The sequence below is a fragment of the Scomber scombrus genome, chromosome 3, assembly GCF_963691925.1.
Source record: "Scomber scombrus chromosome 3, fScoSco1.1, whole genome shotgun sequence".
NCBI lineage: Eukaryota > Metazoa > Chordata > Actinopteri > Scombriformes > Scombridae > Scomber > Scomber scombrus.
Window position 1 is genome coordinate 18921574 of NC_084972.1, and position 13304 is coordinate 18934877.

The following is a 13304-nucleotide window of genomic DNA, read 5'->3' on the forward strand; positions in this document are numbered from 1 at the left end:
AAATTTATCTGTATGGCAAAAATGTTGCATGCATTTGGCTCCTCTTTGACTCTGCATTCTGCATTATGTTTTTACCTAATCCTTTGCCAGCCCTCATAATGAAACTGTGGGTTCCCTCATTGCTCAACTCTGAACAAAGCCTGCTCATATCTAAATGTAGGCATTTTTTTTTTCATTTTATGATTTTTGCTTACATAAAATTGTCAAGTATATATATAAATATATGGGTCAAATACGTATATGGTTTTCAAAGTAGCAAAAAAATAAAACAGCTAGTACAGTTCCCTAAAAGGCTTTTTGTTTTTTATGTTCATTGGAGTGTCACCTATGTCCTTATATTAGTTATACTCAAGAATAAAACCAGTAATTCATTTTTATTGTGATTAATAAGAATATACCGTAGAAAAATGTCATTTAGTGTAACACTAATTGTTGTTTAAACAAAAAATATTTTATGTCCATTTCTCATAATCATATGGTTCCATATTTATGTTTCGACTGTCAGAAATATAACTACCCAGAAAAAATTACATTATTTCATTTTTAACACCACATATTTGATGCGTCATTGGTACAACTCTAAATTTGTTGAAGGTTTTTAACAAACATGTACTGCATTGCACTGAATTTTTTTAAATGTTTAAAAATACCTTTTACTACATCCTTTAAGATTTGTTTTTGTCACTGAGTCAAAAAAGACAAATTACTGTATTTAAATATAAAATATTGGTGTTACACTGTATGACAATATTTCGTTACACCGAATGACACATATCAAAATGGCCCAAAAATATTAATTAAATGTGATTCCTTTAGCAACAACAATAATGATCCTATGAGCAATTATCAGAAGCGGCACCAGTATTTTTTTTAAAATTAAAAACTGTGTAAAAATCAGGACAAAATGTTTAAGATGTCTACAGTATGATAACATGTCTTGAAATACATTCAAATGCCATAAAATAGTTAAACATGATAATATCCACTATTAAAACAACAAATACAACTAAATACAACAAATAAATATGAATTGCATGATTAAATGTTACAAACTAGTGAAAACATGGGATAAAAATGCCACTGTCATTCAGTGTAACGAATGACATTGTGGTGTAACATGGTTTACACTTTTAAAACTGCTGGGTTATTTTAATAACCCAACTACTGGGTTCAGGCTGCTGAGTTGTAAGTTAGGTGAGTTTGACCTGACATTAAAACAAGTGACCCAGCACAATGGGTTGGAGATGCAACCCAAATTCATTGCTTATTAGTCTTTATAGTCCATCATTTTAATGCAGATGGAGATTGACCTTTCCCTCTCTGTGCTCCAGCATGTCATAGGAAACAGTAAATATGTAAAACTATGATTAAATAAAATGTAAAATAGCTCATGAGCTATTGTGTAAAATATACTCATACATAAACATATTTATCAGGCAGTTCCTTGGCCACCTATATATAGTTATGATCTTGACTTATAAACATTATCATTAATTATCATATTTAATGTAGCTTTAAAAAAAGAATAATATTAAACGTTTGTTTTCTGTGTCGCACTGAAGGACATACATTTTTGCAGTGGCTGCTGGTGACAAAAATGTTTGGGGGGGGGCGCAGTTTGATGGTCGGTGGTCCTAGGGTTAGTGTCAAACAAACCGTAGCACCACTTCATACCGCAGCAAAAAAATAAAAATAAGAAAGGGAAACCAATCTAAAAACAACACAACACACTATAATGTTCCCTGGTTTGTCCCAGTAAGGTATCTCAGACCCACAGAGAGAAGAATAAAAATATACAATTAGACATGATAAAATGCCCATTTCACTCACATCACCTGAAGTTACCAGCAGTTAAAGGAGAGTTACCAATAAGGTAACCAATAATAACCAATAACAGTAATATGCTTAAAAAGAGACACCACGTATATTTTAGTTATTGTGTCTCCAGTCCTGATTTCACTGTAATCTGTTAGTTGTTGCAATACCTGAACAGGACAATAGATGGCGCATTAAGGACTATACACTGCTGTGATTAAGCATAATTTATATAACTTCTTGTTTTAATAATGAAATGTACCGCATATTAACTGTAATAGTCAAAATTACTTCCATCATTTCTTTATGCATTTTAGTTTTTTACACTTCATAGTTGTGTTTTTTATAAAGTATTTTTAACACTTTACAATATTTATAACAGGAATGCAGCTACTACCTGATCTTTAGTATGTCCTGTTGGAGCTGCTGGATGCATCCACTGACTGAATCTATGTTCCTCTTGTGGAGCTTGGCATAGAGGAGGTCCAAATGTGGGCAGATATGGTGAAAGACAACCATTTGTTTTTTTTTAAAAACACATTTTTTGGCCTTATTTTTCTCGGAGAAAGTGAAATTGAGAAAGGTGAGAAATCCTATCCACTGATTAGATGCTTTTGTTCCTCTTGTTATGTGCTGTGACATAGATGTGAAGAGACGGAAAGAGCAGTCTTCAAACTCAATTGAAATTATAACTTTAAACAAAGGTTGAGGTGGAATTACCATTAAGACTTAATGGCAGAAAGCACAATAATAGATAACACAGCAGCAATTCAGCTCAAGAAGAAAATTGGTTTTGCCATTGATTTATGAAAAACTAACGAGCAAAGATGCTTCCTGACATGATCTAGCCCCCTCAAATGTACTTAACAGAAGACCAAGAGAGAAACAAATATGCTACATGCAAGTCTGTAGTCCCAAGATAAAGGAGAAGCCCCCAAAGGGGGTTATCTTTTTATCTTTGGAAGCAGACAAAACAGACATTGATGCCAAACAAGTGAGACTGACTACCCTGCTCTACAGGTCTAAAGAGGAGGGTCGTTACGTTAATTTTGGCCACTCCTCACAGAAACCCATTTCACTCAACTTATTCTTGGAAAGGCTGGTGTCTTCTTTCAGAAACAGCTTTCACAGGAGAAAATACTTCAGCTGCTCAAGGTGAATTGTGCACCTTACAGGTTTGACTTATTTAACAGTATATATTATACAAATTTATTTTTATTTTTATCTTTTTAATTGATTATTTACGCAACTCAGTCTGGAGTTGCTGAAGTGTTAAGTGTAAGAAAAAAAACTCTAACCATAAACCACAAATACTGAATAGTTTTCTAAAGGAAATGTACATATACTATCCTTTAAAAATGTCTTGAATTTCTTACTGATTAATCTTCTATAAATTAATGCAATTGTTTCGAGTTTTTGATCTGTCAGTTAAAATGATTTTTATCAGGAGATATACTTTAAAAATGTTAATGATAAAAGTAGATATAAAGCTCAAACACCATCAGTTCAGGATTGGACTTCACTTTTGTCTTGGTAAAAATAAACAGGTGGCTAAATGTTACTGTACAGTGGTAGCTATGCATTTATATAGTCAGAAAACCCAATTAAACATAAACCAAGTGATAGTCTGACTTTGTCAAATTTGAGTCTGTCTTAAAATATCTCTGTTGCAAAATGTGCTTGTTCTTACTTTACATTGGGCTTTAATTTACTTGAGATGCTACAATATTTTACATGTGTTACGAACATCACTGTGATATTTATCTTAAAACCACCAGGAGTGCTGTCCTCTGTTTGTTTTAGCTGGAAATATAACTGCAGTGAATGAGGCTTTGATAACTGCTGGATAACTAGTTATGTGAGATTTGTTGCTTGAGGACAAAGCACAAAACCAACAAAGGTGCCAGATAATCAAATAACTTATATATATATATATATATATATATATATAGTATTAAGTATATTGGTCTTATGATAACCCCTTTTTTTTTTGAATGATTACAGTGAAGCATGTAAAACAGACATCTTATCCAATGATTTTGATTGGACAGATGTGGTGATTTTGAAGTACCCTGCAGATTAAGCCTGTAGTCTACAGAGAAATCAGAAATGTTGGGCAGAGTGAACAGTGGTACAACAATATGATTTAGGCGCTTAATTTTTAGCTTAATAGGAAGATAAAGTATACGAAAAAGCAAGAAAATAACTGGTTCAGTGAAATTACAATACATGAGTTATTTGTATATGGTAGGATTCAGTTACTTGACATGTTTGACAAATAATAATACTTTTGTAATATTAATAATTTTTTTGAAAATCTGATTTTGAAAGCGACAAGTAAAGGTGTATATTTCTGCCCTTGTTGAGGTCTCATACATGATTAAAGTTTTACCCAGTTTGGGTAAATTTAGCACCAGTATAACTTTAGGTTAACTTGACCTAGTTGCAACCTGTTATTTGACCCAGTGTTAAACTTGTTTCTTGTACAAAACAATGTGCATATGACATTCAAAAAATACACAAGTGATTAATCAATAATTAACTGTGGCAGGTTGGTTTTAAATGAACAGAGTAGATTATAAAACTTTGTTTTGATTAAATAACCCAACAGTAAAATAAAAAAATAACAGTAAAACTTAGTTGAAACAACTTTTTGTCTTGAATGGCTTTCTGGGTAACATAACCGAATATTGTGTTGGTGCTATATTGATCCAAACTGTCTAAAATGTATGTATGTTGTAGGCCATCCAGGAAATAATTCATGTGGAGTGAAAAATGAGAATATTGAAGTGAAACCTGAGAATTTTTCATCATTAACTAAAAATACTGAATGGAAAAATAGAAGTTTGAACTAAAGTCTATAATCATTGATTGTAAACCAACATGTAACCCTGTGTAAAGTATGACATACTTCTACTGTATTGTACACTGACTGATTCAATCCTAACTAATGGTTGAAAGGTACCAAGTACAAAACTCCTCGGTGAAGATGAGTCTGGTGAACCCTGGGACCAGACCAGGACCTACTCCATCCAAACCTCAGGAGAGGGAGCAGTGGGCCAGTAAAGTGGAATTTATCCTGGCAGTAGCGGGACACATTGTTGGTCTAGGAAATGTCTGGAGGTTTCCTTACCTTTGCTACAAAAATGGAGGAGGTAATTCTTTGCTGTGTTGGCCTCATGGATGTAGTTGGATATGGCTCAGCGTTGCAGCCAATTTTTCACAGTGGTCACTCGTGGAACTGCAGCAAAGAATGTCCTTACAGCCCAAAAAAGATTTTCCTCATAGACCACCGCTGTAAAAGAAAGAGACATGTGTACACTGTTGACAGGACACCTCCAATTGCAAAGAAAGTCAATTATGACTCTTTCTATTATGATTTTTTAGTGTTGAGTGATGAGTGATGAGTGATGTCATCACAATGGGCCAAGCAGCACACAGTAGGCCACATAAAGGATGCAAACCTGGAAGCTAGAAACTTATTTAGGCGTACGTGACACCCAAGCAGTTGTTATTGGATTGAATTGGTGGCATTTTCTATTTGATATCCAACTCTTATAATATATCCATGGTTGGCCTTTTCTTTTAATGTGAATTAAATGATCTTCGGTGACACAGAATCAAATTACTGCTATTGTTTCTGCTGCAATGTTTCTTGTTTCTCAGCACTCAGAAACCAATTTTTCAGAAAACCAAACCAAAATTCAGTTTAATAAAAGTGATTCAAAACATCACAACAAAAACTTGTACACATCATGTAAAGGCTGTATTGTAGTTTGCCTCCGCAGGGATTAAGCTGCATTCAGTTATTCTGGTTGGGCAACATTTTGCGAATGCCAGTGGTGAAATAAACACTTGCCATGTTTGTTATAAAGTGATTATGAGGCCTGAAAGCAAAAATGGTTACACCTCTTTGGCTGCTATATGACCTTCTGGACAAGCTGACTAAATTCTTTTACAATTGAAACAACAGTCTTGTTTTTACAAATCCTTAATTGTGTACAAAGATGTATCGAAATATTACTGATATTTTAACAAGATGTTTTACTTTTGTTTTAAAGGGGTTTTCTTCATACCTTACATTTTGTTCTTGTTCACCTGTGGCATTCCACTCTTCTTCCTGGAGACATCTTTGGGCCAGTTCACCAGTCAGGGTGGGATAACTTGCTGGAGAAAAATCTGCCCTCTTTTTGAAGGTAAATCTTCACAATGTTCACAGCTTGTTTTCTTTTTTTGTGTGGTTGTGTGTGTTTTTTAGCTACAAAAATAAGTAAATGTTTAAACAATGCTATGTGATGGCAAAAAGCCACCATACATAACAGCTGAGTTAAAGTTCCCACATGTTTTTAATATTTTATGATTTATTCACTTGATAAAATGTAACTGTGCTACAAAATGTGTAGTTTTCAATTTATCTCACTGTTTTGTGTACTTAAAACCACAATGATCAATAGTTCTATGTAAATAACTTCTCAATAACTGAATGTGACAGACTCTACAGTTCCTCTCAGCTCCATGGAGTGTTTTGCCATCTTTCATGGTGCTCACATCACATGAGAAAAAAAGTGTTGTTGCTGCTTTGATTTGTAGAGGACTCAGGAGGGGCCATAGAGAAAAAAGTAACACATTTATGTTCTCAATTTCATGGAAATCACCCTAATGCCACCTCTCTGAGATCCCTCAAACAAATTCAATTCAAATTCGGTATAATGGACTTTTTCTAACTATTATAACTTTCATTCTATCATCTAGTTTATAAAAACTCAGCTTCAGGGTTCAGGATCAGTCTCGCTGAAGTAAATAAAACAAGTTTAATATGCTATTCATTTAAACACAACTCTCCCGTCAAGACACTTCAGCACAAGGAACTGATGTTATTTTGTCCTTTGCTTTCTTCAATCTTGGAGCTGACTTAATGTGTTTGGTGCCCCATACAAGAGGGTGGATACATTAAGTAATCCATATACACAAAATATTAAATAGAGAGCACTCCATGGCCCCTCCTGGTGTCTGTAGATGTGTTTAATGTAGTCTTTGTGCTCTTTGAATTTTAAAAGTCAGTTTCAGTAGGTTTGCCATCTATTAGATCCCTGGTGTTGCAGTATCAGATGTCTGCAAACACAAAGAGTGTGTATTCATTATTCTGGCATTAAAACATGACATGACTATCTCTCTACAGGCTTAGGCTATGGGAGCCAAGTGGTTGTTTTATACACTGGGGTGTATTACATCATCATACTGGCTTGGACGTTCCTCTATCTGTTTTCATCCTTCAAGTCTGAGCTTCCATGGGCGAGTTGTCACAACAACTGGAACACAGGTATCTATGATATCACACATATCAGTGCGTGTTGTGTTTACTTTGCTGAACATGTTTTTACAACGTCTCTTATTCTTTCACCATGGAAGGTGACTGTTTTGAGTACAGTCACAATCAAACATCTTCTCTGCATCTGCATGGAAATAGTACCTCTTCAGTCATAGAATTTTGGGAGTAAGTACAATAATATGAATTGAAGCATCATGTATGGTCTGCTGTTTTTGTTGTATGTTTCTTACTAAACTTTGTTACAGGAAGAGAATCTTGGGGCTGTCTGGTGGAATTGAAGAAATTGGTAATATTCGCTGGGATTTAGCTCTTTGTCTACTTCTTGCCTGGATTTTGTGCTACTTCTGTGTGTGGAATGGAGTAAAAACCACTGGAAAGGTCAGAAAAATCTGCAACATTTTACTTTAAGTCCCCTAATTTTGCCTTCATAAGCAGTAAAATGTTTAATACATGTTTTATAAGATACTATCATGTTTATTAATGTATAACAGATGAGATAATGACTAACAATACAGCTGTAATAATAGAAAATCAGTCTTCATAGAAGAAATTATAATTCTTGCCAAATACTGTTCATTAATACTAACAAATACCCAAATATCTGCTTATAAATAGATCGTAAAGTGTGATAAACTGGTTATTAAATGTTTATATACTGCTTATAAATGCTAAAAAGGAGATATTAAAGTGAAGTCTGATTGTATGTAAACTTCTTAAAGCATTCTTTTACCTTAAAAAATTGCAATATTGACTGTTTTTTCTGTCTTAGGTGGTTTACTTCACAGCCACATTTCCATATGTGATGCTGGTGGTGTTGCTTGTTCGTGGTCTTACATTACCAGGGGCCAAAGAGGGAATAGTGTTCTATCTCTACCCAGATGCATCCCGCCTCACTGATCCAGAGGTAGACAAATTTAGCTGTTGCTGTAATTATAATTTTAATCATTGTTCAACCCTATTTTGTAGAAATTAGGTTTGTATTTTGGCAATTACCTTGAAAGAAATATAATTGCTGCCTGAATTATGTTTAGAGTCTTGTGTGTGGTCAGGTTTAAGCAATAAAAGCACTTTAGTTAAGGTTAGGGATTGATTGTGGTTCTGATTGAATGTCAAATAAAGTAAACATGTCCTGTCTAGTGCTACAAATCACTTTTGACATTTTCAGTAATTTACCAAGACCACAATCTTTCGCTAACCTTAATCAAGCACTTTGAATACTTAAATATAGCCATAAACTAAAGTCTATGAGCTCTGTGAGGATGCGACTCTACTAAAGTCAGCATACTAAGCTGCCCACAATAAAACAATGCTAACACCATCACGTTAAACAAGAATAATGTTTAGCTTATTATCAATTATTCACCATCTTCGTTTAGCATGTTAGCATGCTAACATTTGCTAATTAGCACTACATATTATGTACAGTTGAGGCTGATGGGAGCATCATTAGTTTTGAAATTATTCAGTCATAAATCAAAGTATCTGACGAATAAAAAAACCCCCTGACTTATAAACCAGTTGCTTATTGGCCTAAACGTCATTTCCGTCAGCTGTAGTGCCACATTTCTTGCATGGCTAAAAATGTTAATCATGCTTTACTTCCTATGAGCACATTTTGTATTGCACGGGCTGATATAGTAGGAAAACAAATTAAATACGTTGTCAGTTAATGTTTTGTGACTCAGCAGATATCTGGGGTTGCTTTCTAATAAACCTAAACTGAAAACATCTCTTACAGGTATGGATGGATGCTGGCAGCCAAATTTTCTACTCCTATGGAGTCTGCACAGGTGTTTTGACATCTTTAGGAAGTTACAACAAATATAGCAACAATTGCTACAGGTTTGTATTTTATATTTTCACTGGCTATACCCAATTAAATCTTATTACTTGCTTTAGTTTTGATCAGAGCACAGGTTCACTCTTTTTCTGTATTCCTCCCAACAGAGACTGTGTTTACCTGTGCCTGTTAAACAGTTTAACAAGCTTTGTAGCTGGCTTTGCCATCTTTTCTGTCCTTGGTTTCATGGCAAAAGAGCAGGGTGTGGACATATCAATGGTGGCTGAATCAGGTATGGAAGTTTCTCAATGCGTTTTTGAAGTGACGCTATTTGCATTGTTTAAGGAATAGACCATTTGACCTTGAATGTTTTCAGGTCCAGGGTTGGCATTCATTGCTTATCCTCGTGCTGTGGCTCTAATGCCACTTCCCCAGCTTTGGGCCATTTTCTTCTTTGTGATGATCATCTTCTTAGGATTAGACAGTGAGGTAGGACTATAATCAACTCTCTTTGGAATGTAATAATTACACAGTTTTTTTCTATATAAATACAAAAAACATCTCTTTTATCACCATAGTTTGTATATCAAGAAGCGTTGGTCACAACCATCTCCGACATGTATCCTTCCTTCTTTCAAAACAACCGCCGCCGCAAACTCCTTCTTCTTGCCATTAGTGTTGGAAGTTTCTTTATTGGCCTTCTGATGGTTACACAGGTGAGTAGTCTGTGACATTGATCTTTCAATACATACACTCACAGTAAATATTAGTCAAACACAGATGTAATGACAACCTTTCAATGAATTCTGTTTCTCCTTATTTGCAGGGAGGCCTTTATATTTTCCAGTTGTTTGATTACTATGCCTGCAGTGGGATGACACTCCTACTTTTTGCTGTTATTCAGTCTGTCTGTATTGGATGGATCTATGGTAAGGGGAACTTTTAAATTTGTATAATCTGCCAGAGCTGCTGTTCAGTTGGATTGCTGTGGATATGAACTCATGTTGTACACCCAGGTATATTTTAAAAGATGTCGCAAAATCAATCTGAGAGTTTACTAAACAGTTAACAAGACAGACAAGCAGAAAAAACATTTAATATTTTCTCTCATTACTCCTTTGTCTTGTAAATTATTTAGGATATTGTTCAGATTAAACAGGGAAAAATCACGGATTTCGCTGACTTCACCATTGACACGCATAACCTGCGATGAGTAAAAAGTCGACATTGTCACAAGCCAGGTTGGGAATGCCAAACATACCAATTTTGTGGGGCCAACTTCTGAGGAGTTGGATACAAAATCATGCATATGACATTGAGAATTTGATAGAAAATTATTTGGGTTTGAATATTTCACACAATCTAAGCATCATATAGCTTCAGAGATACATGACCTATAGGTGATATTCATGTTTTTTCTTTTTCTAAATTTGAAAATAACAAAAAGTTGTGTGAGGCCATAACACTAATGTAACTAACTCTACTTATTTTCCAAAGGTGCAGATCGTCATTATGATAATATAAAGGACATGATTGGATATCGACCGTGGCCTTTTATGAAATACTGTTGGCAGTACATCACACCAGCTATCTGTACTGTAAGTACTGATAATGTAGACATGTCTCCCCAGTAACATTGTGCATGCTTTACTAACAAACAAGTGTATCTAACAGCTGCCAAAGACTTCTGTCCTAAAGTCAGTCCATGTCTCCACCAGATGGATGACACACTGATGGGGTATTGTTGTGACTCTACAAGGTTTATTAAATGTCTTCATACAATTTAAAGCACATTTTATAACTTGCAAATTAAGTGGGGGAACTTCAAAATGACTGGTATTCAGCATATTCAATAAACTTAAGTAACTTAAAGGTGAAAGAAAAAAAAAAAAGAAGAAGGTGAAAGAGCTGAAAGAGAACATTTTACTAATTGGGGGGTAAGCACACAAATGAAATCTTCTGTATGAAGCAGATGATGCATTGAATAAACACAATCCACACAAAATATTCAGTTAGACATATTCTTAAATCATTAAATTCTTCAACATTATACATACAATATTTAAGGTATAATAAAAATAATGGTAATAAGGTATAATTAAATGTAAGGTTAGATAAAAAATCTGAAAAGTAATTCATATCTTCATTTTCTGATTTATAGATATAAGCTGTTAGGTGTAATTTTGAATGAAATGTTTTAAAAATCCATGTAAATTATTAGTTTAACGCTGGCTTGTTCTTCCTAAAGAAATACTAATTATATAATGATCCAAATAACATAGATATGCTGGCAAAAAATCTTAATCTGCAGCAATTTATTTACTTGAAGAAAAGAATAAGGCCAAGATTCATAATTCTTAAAATATGCACCAGCCAAAAACAAAATCCAGCAGGCAAGGGGTAACAGATTGATTTGGGCATTGTCTCAATAAGCAAGAGGAATGGATGAGGATGCACTGATTTTCAACATGGTAAAAGTTGGGGCATTCAAACTAATAATTTAAAAAATGGCAGTGACACCCACACATTATATAGAACCATACAAATATTATAGAAATGGCTGCAAATACAATGGATATTAGATTTGAGTTAAATCAACAATCCCAAAATCTTCAAGATGATTCACCATGACCATATGATTGGATATTACTTCCCCTTTTCTACTAATTGGTAATCTGATCCTGGATTTGTTTTGGATTTGTTATTTTCTCTCTGCTTTTTCTTTTAGTGCACATTTGTCTTTTCCTTGGTCAAATATACACCACTCAAATTCAACAACACTTATGAATACCCGTGGTGGGGCTACGCCATTGGAGGATTCTTTACTCTCTCGTCAACTCTCATGGTTCCTCTGTGGATGCTGTATGCTCTGAGTGTCACTCCTGGAACACTGAGACAGGTATAGTCAGATGTTGTTAAAATAACGACCAAAAAGGTAGATCAGACAATAGAGTTACAATACTTAAAGCAGATGTACAAGAAAAGTTCAGTTTTGTACTGAAAACTCATTTTCACATATTGTAACAGGTACATTGTTAGACCAGATGTCTACCTTGACATAACATGAAGCAGTTTCTGTTAAAGGTACACATTCTTGCCTCTAAAGGTACAGTAGCAATCATCAAACACCCAGTAGATTGGTAGTCCTGTCACTACCCTGACTATTCAGTACTCTCATCAACTTTTGGATGTCTGATGCAAAAGATATGAAGGAGTTTTTGTTTCAAAGATTGTTATAAAAAACTTTATTGGAGTACTTTGAGTTGTATCCTTTGTCAGCATGTTACAATGCTTGCTATATCAGAAATGATCATTTATTTATATTTTGTCATTCATCAAAAGTCCATAGTAAAGTTGGTTAATGGGGCTCATTGGATGGGGCGCCTATGTGGCTCTTGTCCACTACCACAAAGAAGCAGGTCTAATACCAGGAAGCAGGTATTGCAATTGGGGCAGCTGGTTGGAAGGTGTTGAAGAATCACTTGGTTGTTGCTTCACTACTGACCCCTTCAGGTTAATCAGGCCTGTCTTCATGAGGTTACGATCTGGGGTGTCAACTAACAGCAAGTGTTCAAGTGACAAAGACCAACATGAGCTTTATCTGCCAGGAGTCATTTAAAATGCCACTTAGAGCCATTAAGGGAAACAATGATAGATCAACAAAGCGTCAGATAGGGAGACTGCTGTTGGTTTCCTGTTGCCTAACCAATAGCCATTTGGGTGTCGTTTTGGACTTTTTTGAAAAAAAGAGAGTCCCTGACCAGACTAAAACCACAGTCTTTCCTTAACACTAATCGAGTTGATTTTGTGACTAGTTTTTTTTGGAACTGTTGAAACTCCATGTGAATCAGGGACAGCATGTAGCTGTCTAGAACAAAACAAACAGTGCTGTGTGTGGCATTTATTTGAAAAAATAAAAAAAAGGTATTGTAGATTATTTTGAGCCTTAACAGCAAACTATCTTGCTCTTTCTCCACACAGAGAGTGAAAATTCTGTGCACTCCATCAAAAGATCTGCCTTCTGCAATGTCAAAGAAGTCATCAAATCAAGAAGCATTTCAGACTTTCACAGACTTGTACACACTCCGCATGACAGAAAATTCTGAAGACACAGACGGCAGAGCTCAGAGATCATCTATTATTTAAACGGCAAGAATTAAAGAGGACATCCTGACAGCTAAAATATAACCATAACAGGGAGGAGTGCAGATCTTTAGCAGTTTTATATCAAAACTGTCCACAAAACGTTTGTCAGATTCTGGGAAATACTCATCACAATGTATTTCAGTGCTTGTGACATCATTTGTGTACTTATCATTATTATATCTCTTGTGTTTGCCAGATGGCAGTGTATTTCTGATAATGATTTATGTTACAGGT

At 34.9% G+C, this 13304-nt stretch overlaps 1 protein-coding gene across 1 annotated transcript; it reads left to right on the forward strand.

The window, feature by feature from the left end:
* The first annotated feature begins 4789 nt into the window (after positions 1–4789).
* Positions 4790–13070, forward strand: LOC133977379 (sodium- and chloride-dependent GABA transporter 2-like). Its single transcript, XM_062415532.1, has 14 exons — positions 4790–4970; positions 5877–6011; positions 6995–7135; positions 7225–7309; positions 7390–7522; positions 7914–8048; positions 8883–8986; positions 9092–9216; positions 9301–9413; positions 9503–9640; positions 9751–9853; positions 10422–10522; positions 11653–11823; positions 12906–13070. The coding sequence occupies exons 1-14, from the start codon at positions 4805–4807 to the stop codon at positions 13068–13070; spliced, it is 1815 nt and encodes a 604-aa protein (XP_062271516.1). The 5' UTR covers positions 4790–4804.
* The last annotated feature ends 234 nt before the right edge of the window (positions 13071–13304 follow it).

Excerpts from the sequence above, each read along its gene's own strand:
- LOC133977379 (XM_062415532.1), top strand. The coding sequence starts at position 4,805 with ATGAGTCTGGTGAACCCTGGGACCAGACCAGGACCTACTCCATCCAAA. Across the intron at positions 7,523-7,913 it reads GAGTAAAAACCACTGGAAAG|GTGGTTTACTTCACAGCCAC; the intron begins GTCAGAAAAATC and ends TTTCTGTCTTAG. Across the intron at positions 9,217-9,300 it reads ATCAATGGTGGCTGAATCAG|GTCCAGGGTTGGCATTCATT; the intron begins GTATGGAAGTTT and ends GAATGTTTTCAG.